We start from the raw sequence: 19,421 nt of genomic DNA on the forward strand, positions 1-19,421 counted from the left end.
ATCTGAAATCTTGGGATATGAAACTTGGGTGACCAATGTAGTCCCGTATGAAGTTTCATAGAAAAATACCGGAAAATGTATCCGTGGTGAAGAAAATACAGCCCAAACTAAAATCCATCCAAATAGTTTTTTCTATACATAGAATTTTTTTTGTCTTTTTTGCAATGAATATTTTTTCGTGAAATATCACACGAAAGTAAATTGGGCACCCAAGTTTCATATCCCAAAATTTCAGATTTTTTTAAAATTTCCTGATAATTTCTTGAAATATTTTTTCACGAAATATCACACGAAAGTAGATTGGGCACCCAAGTTTCATATCCCAAAATTTCAGTTTTTTTTTAAATTTCCCGATAATTTCTTGAACTTAATTTTCATATAGGGTGTGGAGCATCTAGGTGCTACAGCTCCGCTTCCGATTAAAACACGCTTATTTGGGGATTAAATGCATGCAAATTGTATAAACTAGCGAGTTGTTACGTGTGTACAGATTTGTGGATCATTAGTGTTTGCTTGCACTTGGGCCCTTGTATTATTCTAGTCGCTTGTAGAAAAAAAATCAATCATATGGGTTGTCATTTGCTCCTGCGGTGTGCGTCGAGGCTTCATTAAAAAAATGAAAAAAATGAAAAAAAAAAGAAAAAAAAAAGAGGCATGCGGTGAGCGTGGATCGAACACGCGACCTTCAGATCTTCAGTCTGACGCTCTCCCAACTGAGCTATCCCCGCTTGTTGTAATCTGTGCCTGAGGCACGTAAATATACTGGTATGCCTGGTCCTAAACAGAGGCGTACGCGTCGGCTGTTCTAAGTACTCCTGTCTCCTTCGTCACGCAGGCGGCAAGTGGATGTGTAGGACTAGGACAGCAGCGCGCTCTTCGTTAATTTCACCTCCCATCGGCAAGTCCCGCAGCAGGCACACAACACTGCACAGAACTGTGCTCAATAAAGAAAAGAAGAAACCAGTGCACGAAAGCAACAGATGTTGCGGATCTTCCCCCAGACCCAGCGAGAAGCTGGCAATGGCGATTCATTAATTAGGAGAGGGAATAGGTCTTTCAAAGTTACAGAGGACAAGAAAATAAAAGCCCCAAGCATGGGGTGCATATCACATCCGCACTATCCTCCCGGTAGAATGTGGCCCAAATGTTTCGCCCCCGCGGTCGCCTAAAGAATCGCCGCTTTTTTGATGGTGCGAAGAAGGATGGTTGGAGGAGCAAAGTTGCGTCGAAAAACCCTTGCGTTTCTTTCGTCCCAGATCGACTTGCATACTAGCATAGTGAGGGAAGACATCGCCCTTCCGTGGATCCTCTGGGTGGCGACCATGTCGAACCACCAGTCCTTGATACTCCTATAGTTCGCCCAGACTGCAACGTCCAAGCTCACAAGCTGAAGCCAGTCCTTCACCAAGCCCCATAGCCTCAGCGTGTAGCGGCAGCCAAAGAAGAGGTGCTCGACAGTTTCTAGGCCCCTGCGGCAAAGAGGACAAGGGCCACAGTTTGGCCACCCCCGCTTGGCCAACCGGTCAGCTGTCCAAATCATGTTTTGTAGAGCAAGCCACGCGAGAAATTTGACGTTCGGGGGCGCCCAGGTCTTCCAAACAACCTTGCACATGTTTGTGCGAGTGATAGATAGAAATTGCGCATTATACGCAGAGGAAGCGGTGTATTCTCCTGAGACCGTATGCTTCCAAATGATGGAGTCTTCGGCATGCTCATCCAGACTAATAGCGTGGATGGAAATCCAGAACCCCAGGAATTGTCTCAGGTGGTCAAAAGAGAACGCAGCCGTAGAGTTGATTTTGCTAATCCATACTTCATTGTGCAAAGCTTCCCTGACCTTCCATTGCTTTCGAGACGATGCCTCAAAGATCAGGGGGGCGATGTCCTTGGGCTTGCACCCGTTTAGCCAAGGGGACTCCCAGAAGGGCGCACGGGCGCCGTTGCCGATGGTGATGGTCGTGCATGCATAGAAAAAGAGTTTATCCTCCTCATCACATATGTTACCCAGACCAACCCACAAACTCGTTGGCGCGGTCCATTCGAGCTAGAGCCAGCGTAAACGAAGCGCTCGGCAGAACTTGTCCAGGTGTAGGACCCCAAGGCCCCCAGGTCTTTGGGTCTACAGACGCGCTCCCAATTGACTTTACACTTGGCCCCAGTAGTCTTGTGCGAGGCCGGCTAAAGGAACGCTCGCTCAATCTTGCTGATGTTGTTCAGGGTGCCCCTAGGGACGGGAAGAGCAGTAGCAGTAAAGACAACCTGCGAGGTCAGGACCGATTTGACCAAAACCACTCGGCCCGGAGTTGCAATGTATCTCCCTTCCCAAGGTACAAGCCTTCCTGCGACCTGATCCTCCAAGTACTGAAAGTCGGCACGTTTGAGCTGCCACACCGACAAGGGCAGCCCCAGGTATTTTAGCGGGAAGGAAGCTCTCTTTGCGGGGAGCCCATGAAGAATGGCGTCAAGGTTAAGGTTTCGGCAACGAATGGGGACGACTGAGCTTTTGGAGACATTTGTACAGAGGCCCGTGACCTCCCCAAAACCTTTCAGAATGGAAGCAAGGTTGTCCACATCCTCCTTGATAGGCTTGATGAAAACTGCTGCATCATCGGCGTAGAGCGAGGTCCGAAAGGTATAACCACGTCCCCTTATCTTGTGAAGCAGCCCGTGCCTGGTGGCCAAGTCGAGAACCTGTTGGAGCGGGTCGATGGCAATGACGAACAAAAGGGGTGAGAGCGGGTCGCCCTGACGAAAGCCCTGACCATGCAAAAAAGGAGGACCCGCCACACCGTTCAGAAGGACGCGAGACGAGGACGTGCTCAGGAGCGCTGCAATCCAATCCCTAAAGATGCTCGGGAAACCTCTCCGCTGCAGGAGTTGCAGGATGTAGTCCCATCGTACGGAATCAAAAGCCTTGCAGATATCCAGTTTGAAGAGTAAGGAAGGTGTCTTGCTTTTGTTGAGGCGTCGAGCGAGGTTGCGGGCGTACATGTAGTTGTCATGTATACTTCGTTTTTTAATAAACGCGCTCTGGGCATTGGAGACCAGGTTGTTCATGTGGGGTCCCAGACGAAGCGCTAGCGTCTTGGCTATAAGTGGATGAGGCTAATGGGCCTATAATCAGCAACTCCTTCCACGCCATCCTTCTTCGGCAGAAGCACAATATTTGTTGAGTTTAGCCAATGCATGTTGGAAGTCCGCAGAGTCCCAAAAGAGTGTATAACGCGCATGATATCGTCTTTTACTATTTCCCAACAGCTCTTGAAGAACAGCCCGGTGAACCCATCGGGACCAGGGGCCTTATCTTTGGGAATTTGGCACATGGCCGCATACACCTCCTCCTCCGAGAAAGGGTTCCCAAGCTCGTGCAAATCCACGTCGGGGAAATTGAAGTTATCCCAGTTGAAGTCCTTCTCCTGCCTGCCATCCCTGCCCAAAGCACTAGAGAAGTGCTCAAATATGATCTCCTCTTTCTCAGAATGTCCAGTGATCCAGCCATTGTTGTGCTTGAGACAGTGAATGTGATTTTTCCTTCTACGCGCATTCACCCTTAGGTGGAAAAACTTTGTATTGGCGTCCCCTTATTTTAAATTCCTTATTCTGGAGCACTGTTTTTCCCTTGAGCGCTCGATCACCGCGAGGCCGATAACCCTCCTCTTGAGCCTAGCCCGAAGCTCAATCTCTCCGGCCGACAACTCTCTTGTCTCCTGGGCCACGTCAAGTCTGGGGATGACCATGAGTGCTGCGCGAAAGTGGATCTTGGCTTGGGAGAAAAGTGTCCTGCTCCATTTGGACAAGCAAGCCCCAGTCCTCTTAAGCTTGTGGAAAAGGTTCTGGCATGGCTCGAAATGCCCAGAATCATGATGCCAAGCCTCCTTCACCACATCTTGGAAACCTGGGATGGACGCCCAGAAATTTTCAAATTTGAACGTGCGCGGCCGCCGTGGTCCACTGTCCTCTGCTAGGAGAAGTGGGCAGTGGTCTGAGAGGGACGATGACAAGGCATGTAGGATATGTGAATGTCCCATTCGTCATTGCAGAAAATGGAGTCAAGCTTGCAGAGGGTCGGATTTTGTCGTTCATTGCTCCAAGTGAAGCGCCTGTTCTGGAGATGGATCTCCCTAAGCTCGCAGAGATTTAGGGCTGTTCGGAAGCGGCTTATGCGGCTCGGGTTTACATTACGCTTGTTTTTATCTCTTGCCTTGTAAATTTGGTTGAAATCGCCCATCACTACCCATTTGACCCCAGCAACCGGCTTGTGCGTGAGAAGCTCAGCAAAAAAATCATCCTTTCTCGAAGAGGTCGTAGGGCCGTAAACCGTTGTGAGCTTGAAGGTGGTTCCGCAGGCCTGAATTTGAACATCCGCAGAAAGGCAAAATTCTGAAATAGAAACGTTGGACAGCCCAACAGTGGCAACACCAAGTCACCAGCCCCAGTCCATCCAAAAATAGAAACACCGGTAAGAGCAACTCTAACATGCCGACCCAAATGGATGGTGATTTTGTCACTTTTTGTCCGTTTGAGTTGGCCGCCCGCTCAACGTCCGTCCTGTTTACAATTTGAGTCAGCAGTGTGTCCAACGCGCCGACCCATATTTACCCGCGTGGCCAGTCTGCCGCCGTTTTTGAACAAATATACACACATTTTGCATAGTTTCACAAGCAAACAAAAATAGCATAGTTTCGCAACCAAATAAATTTAGCATAGTTTTACAAGCCGAATAAAAATTAAATTGTCTCAAATACATTTTAAAAAAGATACATCTATTGGTTGCCAACATGAACCCACATATACTCAATCAAATCATTTTGCAGCTGCATGTGAGTTTTCCAATCACGCATTTCATGATGAATTTGGGTGAACTGTGCAACATTGCGGCTCCTCCTCCGTGCTCAGGCACAAGCCGCACAACACTCTCACCTTGAAACTGAAACCCTTGATCGTAAATACATTCCGGGCATTCGTCCTCTATGATCATATTGTGCATGCTCACACAAGCAGTCATCACCTCCCACAACTTCTTTGTCGTAGTTGTGGCCGTTGATGGTAACACTCACTGGCGGGCTGTTGCCTTCGGCAAGCCTTGCAAACACCGACGAGCGTTGAAGCACATTGATATCATTGTGCGATCCGGCCATGCCGAAGAAAGAGTGACAGATCCAGAGATCTTGTGAGGCCACGGTCTCAAGTATGATAGTGCTAGCCCTGACATGGCCCTTATACTGCCCTTGCCAAGCAGAAGGACAGTTCTTTCACTCCCAGTGCATGCAGTCTATGCTACCAAGCATCCCTGTGAAGCCCCTGCTGGCATTCATCTCCAACAAGTGGGCTGTATCTTGAGCAGTCGTCTCTCTCAAGTACTCAGGCCAAACACGGCAATCACAGCTTTGCAGAACCTGTACATGGACTCTAGGGATGTAGACTCGCTCATACGAACGTACTCATCAATGAGATCACCAGGCACTCCGTATGCAAGCATCCGGATGGCTACAGTGCATTTCTGATAAGATTAGAAGCCAATCTTTCCAAGGGCATCCTCTTTGCACTCGAAATAATTATCGTATCCGACCACCCCCTCTCTAATATGGTTGAAAAGATGCCTAGCCATACGCAAACACCGACGGGGATTCTGATGTTTGAACAACAGGTTGGTTGTGGCAAAGTAGTCCTTCCAAAGAAGGAAATGGTCGCTCTCTCGGTTGCGATTCAACGTCGGAATATGGCCCGGGATCGAGCCCCGGAACAACGGGCGCTGCCTATTAAGGTGGTCATGACTAACATGGCAGCCAACATCTCCTCCTCCTCATCGGACGAGGAATCATCAGAGTCGCACAGGAAATTGTGAAAAAAGAACTCGTCGGCAGAGTCCATTTTATACCTTGAGACAAACTGTCGAACAACTTGCGGGCATCGACGAAGAAGCTGGCCGGCGAAGAGATGCGCGCCTCCCCTGGACCAGGTGGCTGGCCTGGCGGCGTCAGACGAGCGTGCCGGCGTCAGGACAGCGGGCGGTGTCGGACGAAGGAGCTGGTCGGGGGCGGGGAGGCGGCTTCCTGCTCGCGGCGACGTCGGACTGGGAGGGGGTGAGAAGTTGCGGTGGCCTGATGGTGAGGCGATGGTGGCGGTGACGTGGGAGGTGGCGGCGACGGGGGGAGGTGTGTCGACACGGGTTGCCGGCAGAGGCACCGGAAATGGGCGGCAGTGGCGACGGGGTGGGGCGGGCGAGGGCTTGTTGTTGATATGGGTGGAAGAGGATGACCAATGTGTCACCGACTAGCGGGCCAAGGAGAGGAATAGGAGCGTGTCCGCGCCGACACAAATCAGACTCGAAATTGGGTCGGGAATGGATCGGCAGTCGGACAAAAACGGACTCGCGTCCGTTTGGGTCGATGCATTGGGCCGACTTTTTAGTCCGTGCCGAGCCAAATAGGCGCGCCCGGATCGGCGTGTTGGAGTTGCTCTAAGTCACCGGGCATATCCATCCAGTCCAGAGACCTCAGATCAGCCCATCAGAGCACGCAGCTGGCCGCCACCAATCAGCCCGGACGCGAAGGACAGGCAGGTTGGTGCAACCGGCGGTCACAGTCACAGTCTCACAGAGCAAAGCATGCCTCTCGAACCGCAGCAAAAATATGCTCCGCGTCGAATGCTGGATACACTAACTGTATTCTGTAACGTGGAGCGCTATTTTTCTCTCTTCTTTTTTGAAATTTACATGGAGCACTTAATATCTGCGAGCATGGCGACGTAAACCGTTGGGGGTGCAGACAGAGTGCAGAGATCTGCATTCCGTCAGGTGAGGTAGGGCAGCTCACTTTCAGCCAAATGGCCTACAGCTTGGCACCAATAATGGCCGGAGAAAACAGCCGGAGCCTTTCATCAGGGCAAAGTGGCAGAGGCCGTTGCAGAGCAGCAGCGGCAGCCGCAGCTTTTGCCCCAGCAGCAGCAGTATTGCAGAGATAAAAGCGAACCCACGATTAAAGTAAATCTACTAAACATCAATCTAAATCATTGTCTCGCAGCAAAGCGCAGCCCTGCCATGTACGTAATGTGATGGAGGTGCGCCAAATGGGTCATTTAGTTCCATCATTGTTGGACGGTTACCGCAGATGCCAATCACACACCACACCACACCAGAGCCTTTGCATCGGCAAAACGTTTCCCACAGATAGAGGGACTTCCATTGAAGCAAAACAACAATCGAGTGGTACAAGAGTGGCACTGTGTTAGATAGATCAATCGTCTCGTCACAGACAGCAGGGAGTGGCAGTGGCGTAATACACTGTTGTAACAACTAGTGACAAGCACAATCACAAATCCGACGAGATGGAGTGGTGGTAAGATCTAGCAGGCTTGTATCTACAGTTGCTACCTTGGAATCTCTGATGCTGCTCAGATTCTCGATTAATTCTTTCTTCCCAGACCAAAAACCACGCAAAAGAAAACACACGATGCACGCAAAGGAGAAAGGGCGGTAAAGAAAATGCGAAAGTACGTAGGGCAAGCCACACCACACAGCAGCAAGCAAGCAGGAACACCTGGCTGGCTTGGCTCCAAGAATTAGGCAGCAGGGCACGGGCAGGTCAGCGCATGCGATCACGTAGACAGGCGCGGGCCGGCGGTCACCGGGACTCCTCCTCTGGCCGCCTGGAGGCGCCGGAGAGCGCGGAGAGCAGGTTCAGGTGGTGGTGGTGCCCCTGCGCCACCGACGACGCGTACGCCTGCGCCTCCAGCGACGGGGAGAGGCCCCAGGGCACGGGCCGGGCCTGCAGCGCCTCCCAGAAGGACGGCGCCGCCTCGTGCTCGTGCTCCTCGCGCGGCCGCTTCCCGAGGAGGGAGACGGCGGCGGCGGAGGGCGCCGAGGAGCAGGAGAAGACGGCCGGGGTGGTGCCGGAGCCGGTGGCGGCCAGGATGGACGGCTCGGCCTGCCGGAGCAGCCACTCCACGGTCTGCCCGTCCGACTTGAGCCCCAGCTCGCGGGTGAGCTGGAACACGCGCGCCGCGCACACGATCGGCATGCGCACGCGCCGCCCGCGCCCGTTTACCTTGCTGTGCCGGTCCTTGGCGCCCTTGGCCGCGCCGGCCTTTCTCGGCGCCGGCACCGGCACCGCCACCACGGCGTCGTCCGCGGCCTCGGCCGACGAGAAGCCGGGCATTGCCATCGTCTGGGACATGGGCGTCGCCGTCGGCATTGCCATGGGCCGGTAGAGCTGGAAGGTGGCGGCGTCGCGAGATGCCATGGCTGCTGGTGGCTGAGCTTTGGTTCGGGTGGCGCACAGATGTGTGTGGGGAGGTGATGGGGATGGATGGATAGGGCCTTGTCCGCTTGGTCCCTGGCCCTGTGGGGTGCAAATTTATAAAGGGCTGGAGTTTCATGTGCATTTTCTTTGTATATTCTTTTTAGGCCCTCTGGCTCTGATACGTCACAAGTATGTATCACAAAGTCATACACATTTCTGAGTGTGCATGTCAGAAAAAAATGCACATATGAAGCTGCTTTACGTGTTCGACTCTGCATGAGGAAAATACGCTGACTATGTCGAAAATGCACGTATGAAGTTGTTGGTTACACATGTCTCTCTGATGAAAAATAATTTACAAGTAATTGTGACGAAAATTATGAGTCCAGCTTGAACATGAGGTGGCCGGTTTTTTTGCGGGTTTGAACATGAGGTTTCAGCTTTTGGGGAGCTCCATATGCAATTATTGGGAAGTACGTAAACAGATGGAGGTATCTGAAGTCTGACCCTGAAAACCTGAATGTAGCACTTGGGCACTCGGCTCAAGAAGTCTGAAGTGCAGTGCAGTGCAGAGGACAGGAGCACTGCAGCCGTGCAGGGACAGGCATGGAGCACTGCAGCAGGAGCACTGTGCACTGTAGGCATTGGGGGGCAGGCCACATGGGGTCTTCGTCCGGTAGCTCTCTCCTCTCTATGGACGGCTCTATTATCTCACCTCACCTTGCTCAAGCCTGTAGCATTGATCTGCATAGAAGAACTTTCGAGGTTTACAAAAAAAATTGTCATGCCGCATTCGCATTCGCATTGCATTCCATTGGCTTCGGGTAGGCCCTCTCAATTGTCATTTGTCATGCCTAGCTCATGCAAACCGTCCGTGTGCAAAGAAAGGAAAAAAAAAAGACTTGCATGGATGCTGTTACCCTGGAAATGGGGATGGTCTGATGGAGACCCAGCTACGGATCAGGTCATTTTCAGCCGATATTCAGCGAGACTGATAAACAGATTTCTACGAGTCATTTTCAAACAAAAGGCCAGGTTACGATGGTGCGATGCAGACGGAGGGCGATTGTCCATGAAGCGCTGAGAGTGGTAGCGGCGGCTAGCAACGATTCATGTAGTAGTTGGATTGCAGGGCGCTGCTCGCCTACATGTGTGGTGGAGCCGCGGCTGAGCAACTGGATCATCGGGGGGATTGACGGCTCGCCAGAGGCGACATGTTGCTGTTGCGCCCAGCCTGGACCACATTGGTTGTTCCGGGTCATGATCGCGCTACAACCCTCTTTTCCTCTTCCTTGTGCAGCGTACATCGCCGTTCCAGTCGGCAGTTGGGCGCCCGTTCCTTTTATTCTGATGACCTACCAGATGTACGAGCAGCATGGAGAATGATTGGGACCATAAACCCTGGGCGCTCAATCCCATGTGCATTTAGTACCGTCTTGTAACTGAAGAAATTTATCATGTACACTTGCTACTTCCAATAACCTCGCGTTTCGAAGGAAGAACTACTGTACCTCAGAAAATACGGAGTAGATGAGAGAGATCCATCCACATGATCTGTTTTGGCGACCACTAGATAAGTAGAGACCGGACACGCAATTCTAGCTTCAGATCCGACTAATTCGGAGGAAACTTTGTTGACATGTGCAAACATTACCCACCCTTTCTAATCAACCAAGTTATTCCATTGGTACATACTCTGTTGCAGTATCTGCGGTCTGTACACAAAAGCCAAGAAGACCAAGAGGGCAAATGATTTATGTACAGGTACAGCCAACGGACATGCAAATTTACATTTCACATGTTTGCTGGCACGGCCGAAATAATCCAGCTAAGAAAGAAAAAGACATCTTGCTTGATGACCTCACTGATCATTGTGAAGTGCGCGCTTCATCGTTTCCATCATCAAGCAACGGCCTGAGGTTTGATCTCTCAGTGGCAGGAACACCATGTTCGCTCTCCTCATTGAAACGATCAACACTGTGCAAAAATATGCCTGCAGAGAGTAAATATGTCCCAGCTTCAGCCAATTATCACAAATACACACTAAAATGCATTACTGCAAGGCAAGTTTAAATTTATTTTAGGATAAGCATATTCAATCTACACATTAGGGCATGGTAGTGATTTGGTATGGTTTGAAATCATGCTTGCACGTGACTTCCAAACATGAAGTAGTCTCGAGAAGTTGAAACAGTACAATCCTTTTAATCAGCAAGTGAAAACATGAGATACTGCCCAGAGATTATATGAAGTTTTATAATTACTATACTAAGAGAACATACCGCAAAACCAACATACAAATGCACCAATGAGGATGGATGTCAACAAAAGCGCCGTTGTTCTCCAGTTATGGATTTTGTCCTGCATCAAAGTTCCAACAGTAAAAGCACAATGTAAGACTCACAATGCAACAATACTGAAAAGCATCACCATCCAAGTGGTGTTGGATGCAACTAAAATGCTATAGCCATGATGCATCAACATCTGCTAGGGCACTAATAGAGTGATAAGAGGACACAATATACTCCCTCCTTATCAAAATATAAGACCTTTTTTTGTCTAAAACTAGACCAAAAAACATCTTATATTTTAATACAGAGGAGTATTTACATATACAAAGCAATCCATTATGACAGGCATTGAGACATCAACATAACAAAATATTTGCATATGAGGGTAATCTCATTTACTCCGTACATGAAAACAATGAACCTGATTACATACAGAGAACATGGGCAATTAAGTTGCTGAGCAAGTAATTCTTTGCCTATGATTCATTGCGAACAAGCACAAGAACAAGTACCTGAATAAACCCAACAATGGGTGAAGAAGGCACATCACCCAATATATGGATTGAAACAGTAGACATAGCCATTGATAATGGCCGCAAACTTGGTTTCACAGAATGAAGGCATATGTAGTTTACTGGAGCCTGTAGGTTCAAAGGATAAGTATATGTGAAGAATTTAACTAGGCATAGTGCATTTACAACATATTGAAATGCTTAGCAGCATGACAAGTACATACAAATAGAAGCAAGTTGTTTAAAAACATTGTCCGTTTTACATCCAATACCTGTACAGCAACTAGACTAACTTCCAATGTAAAGATTTTCAAAAGAGAGAACCAAGATAATAAACATAATAAAATAAGACTTTACGTTTCTTTGTGTTCCTAAATTAGCAACAATAGTTTCATAGCACAGCCACGTACTAGGAGTCAGAATGTTAAGTGTTGTGAAAATAGTTAAGCGAAGGAAGTATTTACCTGAGTTGCAAAAACCAAGAGCTCCCCCACTGAAAAAAAGGGTATGAATCCATAAAGGCTCTTGAAACAAAAGGCACCGAAACAAAATATCGCCCCTAGGAAAGTTGCGCCAGAAAGAAGCTACAAGAAAAGAAACCATGTCGATTGAAGTAAGAATTACATAATTAATACAGTAGTAACCAGCATACACAGATTCCTTTAGCTTCATTGCTCCAGCTTCCTGACTGGCATGTGCTCCCGAAGTAGTGATCTAAAACGTCTTTTAAAAGTATACAGAGGGAGTACTACTCAGTAGACATGAGTATAACACACCCATGTTCAACATCATGCTGGCTAGTATACAAGTCTTTTTAGTGATTTCAAATGAACTATCACATACGGATGTATATAGACATATTTTAGAGTGTAGATTCACTCATTTTTGCTCCGTATGTAGTCACTTGTTGATATCTCTAGAAAGACTTATATTTAGGAACGGAGGGAGTAAAAAAGAAAATTTGGGCATGCCTACTTAATGGTCTAGTGTCATTCTGCTAAAGAACAAATAAGGCAACAGGCAATGATAAGAACTAATCCTAGGCACATGCCCAAAAAGAACAACACATTAACTAGTGATTGCATGTCGTTAGCAAAAAAAATAAATCATCTGGAGGTCAGTAGCCTAGAATCAGTTATTAAAAACAAACGTAAAATCATCAACTTAAGATGATGGTTCTTATCATTGCCTGGAGGTCAGTAGCCTAGAATCAGTTATTCTTGCTAATAGAATAACCACACACCCAAGCTATTTGAGAACATACCTTAAAATCGGACAAAAAAGCTGGGTTCTTTTTTCTTAAAAAAATACTCCAGTTAGAAGGCAAACAAATGCAAATATGAGATTGTAATTTTTTTCTTACCTTGAAAGCATTGGAAATTGTAGAGTCTATCTTGTCAAGGATGAAACCCCCTGCAAGGGTTCCAAATATTCCACACACTATTGTTATTCCGCCAAACATTAGATCTGCACTGGCCTGGTATGACAAGTTCAGCATGAAAGGTTATCCAGTGAAATGGCAATGTATTGAAGTGTGATAATATAAATATTGTGGTAGGTCTAGGCTACACTAAAGCAGAAGACCAGGACTTTCATACAGGTAACTAAATAATAATCAATGCTCAAATAAAAATCAACAAATATGGCCCTATGCATCGGAAAAACAGACTACAAGGAATTACCATGTGGTAGATATCCTGACCAGCCTTGGGGCCCCAATAGGAATAGGCACCAATGACAAAGTTGTAGAAGATGTAACCTGGAATTGCCCAATTAAATTTACCGCAGTTACAAACAGAAGACTATACTTCGCAAAAAAGAGTTGCAAATGAAATGAATTTCAGAAGTATCAATCATACTCCGAATTTGGACGTGAAAGACATGTGTTACTAATTATAAAGATTCATTTGAAGCAATGTACCACAAGAGAACCTTATTGCCCAAATATTTGAGTGCTGAATGAAGAATCTATAGCCAGAGCCAAGATTTGTTTAGAAAATGTTTTTGTCCGGGCACTTGATTGTTTTTGCAGGACAACAGTTATGTTGCAGAATTAGGAATCAGGACACAAATGACAACAAATTTTGGCAGCAAATCGGCAAGGATGTGACTAATATGACAGGCCTTTTTAACCTATGGATTAACAGTAACATTTTATGTGGAATCTGCCACAAAAGTTGAACCAATTGTGCTTAACTTGAGCGAGAAAACAACAGTGGATCAGAGTACATGTTGTTTCATCAACTATATTTAAATGCAGACATATATGGAAGATCTACTTGTCTAACATCAAGGATGAAGTATAGCACTGAACACAGCTGAGTTTAGCATTTAAAAACCTCATGTTAAGTATAAAAAAGAAGCATCTAGCATAATAGAGTTCAAATAATTGCATAACATGTGAAAGAAGATCTGACCTGCAACATTGACAACATAGACTCGCTCTTGTAGCAATTCTTTCATATCTTTCCCAAAATGATGGATTTCAATCATAACTTTCTTCCCGAAACTGGAGCTGCATGATGAAAATGTGAATATTCAAACGATTTTGTACTAGGTTAATGCAAGTAAGCTACTAAACTTAATCTATTTGAATAGGTTAGCACATCAGTTAAGTAACTACAACATCATTCACTTTTACCTAGATCATCAACAAGGAAAAGGTGCTGTGTATTCCGGTAAGGTAAGAAAAGGAGAGAAACAACACTGTATGAAGATATAAAATCAAGGCACTGATCGAACTAGCAAAGAAAAAACACAAAGGAGGTGCTTACAGGGAAGACTTTTCTGGAAGCTTTTCTGCAAGGCCCTCAACTATAGCAGGAACACCCTGCTTTATTCCATTATTACCTGGAATAGTTGGAAGGGAAATGAGCAATTGAACAAGGTGGTGTTTACTGGCGCTTGAGCTTCTGTGAAGTTACACACCCCAGCAGCCAGGAGGAGGCAAATTCAATTCAGTACGATGCTGTATCCAGAAATGTCAATGAAAGTAGCCTTTGATGAATAAGCCCTAAAGCAAATGAACAAGGTCATCTAGGATACATGATTGCAAGTTAGTCATACTATTTTCTTCCCTAAAATAAAGTCCGCTGCTTTTGTGCATTTCGAATACAAGGGGAGGTCGAAATAATTCAGAAGGCTAAGCAAATCATCAGTTTTGCCCTTAGTTGTTTTCCTATTGAAAATGCTTAAGATCCTTAGGAGCATAGAATGTCAAGCATATTATCACGGTTCAACTCATCACAAAAGTAGTAGCCCTGTAACCCAAAATTTTAGCATAACACGCAGAGAGATAGAAGTCGCGAAAAGGAATTTAATTTGGAAGATGTTTTCTGAAGTGCTTTTCACCTGATAACTGAATGGAGCAAATTATGAATTTAACCTTTCAAGGGAGTATTCAAGCACTCTTTAAAGGCAAAGATGGTGTAACAACGTCAAACAAACTAAGTAAAGAGCAAAGGGACATACTTGTCTCATCTTGAAGCTCCGGACTGAGCATTGGACCATACTCTTTTGTCTTTTTGTTGTGAGTAAATCCTGGTAAACAAATCACCATCCCAAAAGAAAGAGAAAACAAATGGAAGAAAGTCAGGGTGCCAGAATACCGAAATAGAAATTAGTAGTGTTATCTACACTGATACGCAAAACAATACATACTCACTCCCTCCCTCCATCCCATGATATAAGATGTTATTACAACCATTATATGAGTATAATGGTTGTAATAAAAACTTATATTATGGGACAGAGGGAGTAAAACAAAGTCACACCTTTGAGCTCTAGTGGCTTTATCACAAAGCCCAGAATGACAAAAGGAAGCATCAAAATTGACTCTCCCCAGAAAGCAGCACGCCAGTGCAGATGACCTCCAACCTGATGAGATTTTAACATTTTGAACAATACAAGGTCAAGTTACACTGGTAATGCACCTGTTTCTCAACCCATATAACTTGAGGCAAAACCAAGAAGCAAGAAAGAAGAAAAGTGTAGCATATATAACACTTACCAACCCACCATAAACATAACCCAGTGCTATCCCAGTGGGTATACACATGTAGAACATAGCAAGCCATGCAGTTTTCTGGTAACATAATTAGCAGCAATGTTAGTTGTTGACTAACATAAGACACGAGAAAAAAAACAGTACTATGTAACCAAACCTCCTAAGCAAACATTAAACTACATAACATCATGATTCATGAATGTATGCATTATTCAAGGAACAATTCATTCACCTGATTTAAGAACTAGAAGCAACTGCTGAAGAATTTTTTAGCCTAAGCTAATCAGCTCAATACAGAGATGAGTGATGAGGACGGCATTTCTACTCCGCATGAACAATAAATTTGAAGAGAAAAGCAGAAAATTTCGATATTTTTTGGCACTTTAATGTTCTATAGTGTGTGCACAATTTCATGAACAAATGACATCCATGGTGCTAAAAAGCAAAAAATTCAGATACTTTTGGCACTTTAGTGTTCTATAGTTGTGTGCAGAATTTTGTGAACAAATGACATCTGTGGTGCTCTGGACCAAAAGGGGAAGAAAACAGTGCTACAAATTGCCTATTTGTTTCTTTGGAGCACCGATTTTATTTATTTTTTGTCCAGAGCACCATGGATGGCATTTCTTAACGAAATTTTGCGCGCACCTAGAATACTCGAGCATCTTTGGTACCAAACAAATTCAGATTATTTTTTGCTATTTTTTTTAGAAAAATGTTCATGCGGGAGTATATGAGCTCAGGCTCTGAAAGCAATTACCGGATGAGTGATCCATTACAATTCTGGATTACATGGTATTTATGTACTGTATTGATTAACACATTTTGAATGCCCTGTAGAATTTTGCCTCAATGACATGGGTTTGACAGTTTGCTCCTTCTGTTGTGACATATAATGATTCAGAGAAAGATCATTCATATCCTTGAAACGTCATAAACATAATACATGTGCAAAGATGTAGATTATTTCCAGAAGAATGTTGCTTCATGATGGGACTTGGGTATAGAAACAAAGCCAAGCAAACACAAGATATGTTCACATATACACAGAAAACAGTGTTAGAAATCTAAAGGCATCACAAGATTAACAGGACCTGTGCTGCTGGTGCATTGTCATCAATGAAAGGAGCTGCGAGACTTATAAACGAAGCTTCACCAACACCAACTAACCTAATTAACATGTTGTGGAATAGATCACATGATTAGTAGAGTTTTATTAAAAAAATACACAGATCATTAACATATAGGAAGTACTTACATGCGACATATAGTAATTGACCAGAAATCAAACGAGCACCCACAGCCAGCTGTTGCAATAGTCCAGACTAACAATCCGACGCCAATAAGCCTGAAAGGATTGTGACTGCAAGGAGGGGGGGAAATCTATCACATGCAGAAAAATAGCACCCTTAAAGGCTTGCGCCAAACCATATTAAAACAATGTTAGTCTGTAGTCTGTATTGTTATTTGAAGAATATGTGTCCATCCATAATATCTTTTCCTACTGCAATGAGCAATATATAGAAATAAAGTTATAGTACATCAAAAAAGGGCCATAAGATACTAACATTTTTGCCAATGACGCAAATATCGGGGAAGCCACCAACAACCCTACCATAAATGCTGAGGACAACACACCATCTTCAAAATTGCTCAGATTGAAATCACCCCTGCAGACAACATGGCATGAGATAGAGAAAGAAGAAAATTATAATGTGGAAAAGAAGACGGGAATTGTGTATAATGGCACTGTACAACAATTTAATTTGGAAAAGGGATGTAGCACAGCTTGGTAACTTGCAATTTGTAACGAACTAAATTATATGAGCATTTCTCCTGATCTAAGCTCTCGCTTATAGTAGCTAAGACATGCAGCAAGTGTATTAAGTTCAAAGAAATGTCGCATTTTGTAGAAAAGTTTCTGGCGGGACTTACTGAATTCCAGAACCTGATGAGCATGTGCCACCAGAACAACTGCCACGGCTGCCATTGACACCATTACTTGCTATTACTCCCCGGTCAACATAATTTAGCATGTTGATTATGCAGAACATCACAAGTAATCTGCAACCATTAAAAGTAATTAACTCAACCACTGCATAAATGGACTCTACAGTGAGAACACAAAACCTGACAGTATGGCATGCTAATTTAATCTGCATAAATTACAGCTTCTGACATGAAATTATTGGCTAAATTCAGATAATGGTAATGCCCACGGGATACTGAGCACACATGCAGTAAACTGCTACTGCAGTCTGCAAAATAACAAGTTTTGAACTCAAGACCCACACAACGTGGAATTATTGACATTGCATCACCATGTCCTCCAGTTCCGCTAAATGTCGCAATGAAGAGGGCCAAAACTTTGGGAAAAAATCAGAGCCACAGTGAGCACATGATATACTAACAAGATAAACTGTGCCAAACAACAGGATAACAGCCAAATCACCACTCTATCTTGTCGAAATTGAGAACAAATCTACTGTGCAATTTTCAATGCATATCAAAAGAGTTAGAGACTATCTCGCCAGAAAAAAGGCTTGGGCCACTGTTACCAAATAACGCCCACGCGCGCACAAACGGTTTTAAGACCACTACAAACGGGAACAAACTGCATCACGCCAACGCCAAACTAGTACAAAACGCAGGTCCACGGCACTAAAGCAAGCCAACATAGAGAAACGGACAAATACTAAAACCAGAAGTCACGAAAGGAACAAACAGAGATTCAAGAGAAATTTCGGTTAAGGAGATGGAATCATACAGCACATATATCACTAATGATTGTTAGTAGTATGAGCAATGATTTGTTATCAAGCGTAACAAACTGGCCAAATCTCCTAGCGCGCTCCCATCTGACCTCAACCTGGCATCGCTGAAGGCTCGCAGCTCAAATCAACGCAATGGCAGCTCAATTGGAGCTCGCGATAACCCAGAATTTTCAAAACAAACAGCCAAATCGCCCCAATTCGATATCAAACCCGTCCCAGAGGTCCGCAGAGGGAAAAACCGGTGCAACCGAACAGTTCAAATCTACTACGAAGCCAACGCTGCAGTTCAATCTCGCTATGCCCCGGGTTAGTAGCAGTAGTAGTACTGTAGTACCTCTTAGGGGTGAACCAGGAAGGCTTCTCCTCCGCGAAGCCGCTGGTGCTGGCTTCGGGTCCCGCCTCGATGTCCCGCACCACGGTGACCGCCATGGCCTGCGCCGCCGACGCCGCCTCCACCTGCTTACCTTCCACCGCTAAATTCTCGGCCGGAGCAGCAGCAGCAGCCGCCGGGAGGTCCCGCTTAGCTTCCGCCTCCGCCGCAGCCGGGGCCGGAGCCGGTGGCGTGGAGGCCGGCGCGGAGGCAGCGAGAGGCGGGTCGGAGGGGGCGGGGGCGGGGGAGCCGTCGACGGGGGATCCCACAACCACCACGACCTGGGCGTCGTCCCTTGCGGCTGGGGCTGCGTCTGATCCGCCCATATACTACAAAAAATATATGCGCCCGGAGTTTGACTCGCGATCGGTTTTCGGCCGGGGAGAGAAATCGTGGCCTACCGGGATTCCTTCCCAAATATCTATCCCATGGACGGGATGGGGTTTATAAACAGTCTGTGTCGACAGTAGTATTACTCGTGCGAGAACGGGAAACCGGATAATACGGGGCGGGCCGTTGGTTTAACAGTAAAGGCTGGTGGCTGGCGGGCGGGTCGATGGATATTCGGTGAAGATGTTTGTGGCGACGACGCAACGTCTGTCCTGGGTTGCTTTGCTGCTGGGTGGTGGGAGATTCTCTCCTCTCCTCTCCTCTATCTACTTCTTCCCTGTTCCCCGTGCACCGCGGCTGTACTTCTTCTTCTTCTTCTTCCCCGGCGCCGTGATCTGGACGCCGGGCGCGGTGGTGGTGCGGGGAAAGGGGGCGACAGGCGGTGGTGGAGGGGTGGGGCAGGAGAGCGGCGGACCGTGGACCTGGCTCATGGACGGGTTTATCTATCTGGACTGGCTTCGGTATCTCCATCTGAGATGCCCTTCAATGCTCGGTCCTGCAAAGTAGCCGTGGTTGGTGACCTACATTTGGGAGATCGCTTTTTCCGCCGGGATATACGACGGACGGACGGACAATTCTTTACTTTGCGCACAGGCGCAGTTGGTCTCCATCCATCCATCCATCGAATTTTGGTGCAGTGCGTGCGTGCAAGACAGCGAGAATCGTTTTCTCCCAGGCTGCTGCAGGTTCTTCGTTTTGACGGTTTTACCCCCCTCCCCGCTAGGCGCCTGCGAGTGAGCACCGTCAGTCTCACAATGATGAAGGCTTGCTGCGCTGATCATGCATCCATGGGCCCGGCTCACAAAGGCATCTGCCAATTCACACTCGTGGTGGGGCG

General features: G+C 46.4%; 2 protein-coding genes and 1 non-coding gene across 3 annotated transcripts; all 3 read right to left on the reverse strand.

Annotated features, from left to right (window-relative positions):
* Positions 1-655: 655 nt before the first annotated feature.
* Positions 656-728, reverse strand: TRNAF-GAA (transfer RNA phenylalanine (anticodon GAA)). Its single transcript has one exon. It is a non-coding gene; the product is annotated as a tRNA-Phe (tRNA).
* A 6,419-nt stretch (positions 729-7,147) lies between these two features.
* On the reverse strand, positions 7,148-8,338 carry LOC109764353 (uncharacterized). The gene has a single exon (XM_020323193.4). It carries the CDS (start codon positions 8,238-8,240, stop codon positions 7,623-7,625), a length of 618 nt encoding a protein of 205 aa, XP_020178782.1. The 5' UTR covers positions 8,241-8,338; the 3' UTR covers positions 7,148-7,622.
* A 1,562-nt stretch (positions 8,339-9,900) lies between these two features.
* On the reverse strand, positions 9,901-19,132 carry LOC109764345 (probable sphingolipid transporter spinster homolog 2). Its single transcript, XM_020323184.4, has 16 exons — positions 18,158-19,132; positions 16,985-17,113; positions 16,618-16,719; positions 16,308-16,412; positions 16,144-16,219; positions 15,053-15,127; positions 14,817-14,919; positions 14,515-14,583; positions 13,818-13,893; positions 13,461-13,558; positions 12,726-12,802; positions 12,407-12,520; positions 11,508-11,627; positions 11,044-11,172; positions 10,523-10,601; positions 9,901-10,233 (listed from the first exon to the last, which is right to left on the reverse strand). Exons 1-16 carry the CDS (start codon positions 18,517-18,519, stop codon positions 10,109-10,111), a joined length of 1,839 nt encoding a protein of 612 aa, XP_020178773.1. The 5' UTR covers positions 18,520-19,132; the 3' UTR covers positions 9,901-10,108.
* Positions 19,133-19,421: the final 289 nt, after the last annotated feature.

Source organism: Aegilops tauschii, chromosome 2 (assembly GCF_002575655.3).
Source record: "Aegilops tauschii subsp. strangulata cultivar AL8/78 chromosome 2, Aet v6.0, whole genome shotgun sequence".
Lineage (NCBI taxonomy): Eukaryota > Viridiplantae > Streptophyta > Magnoliopsida > Poales > Poaceae > Aegilops > Aegilops tauschii.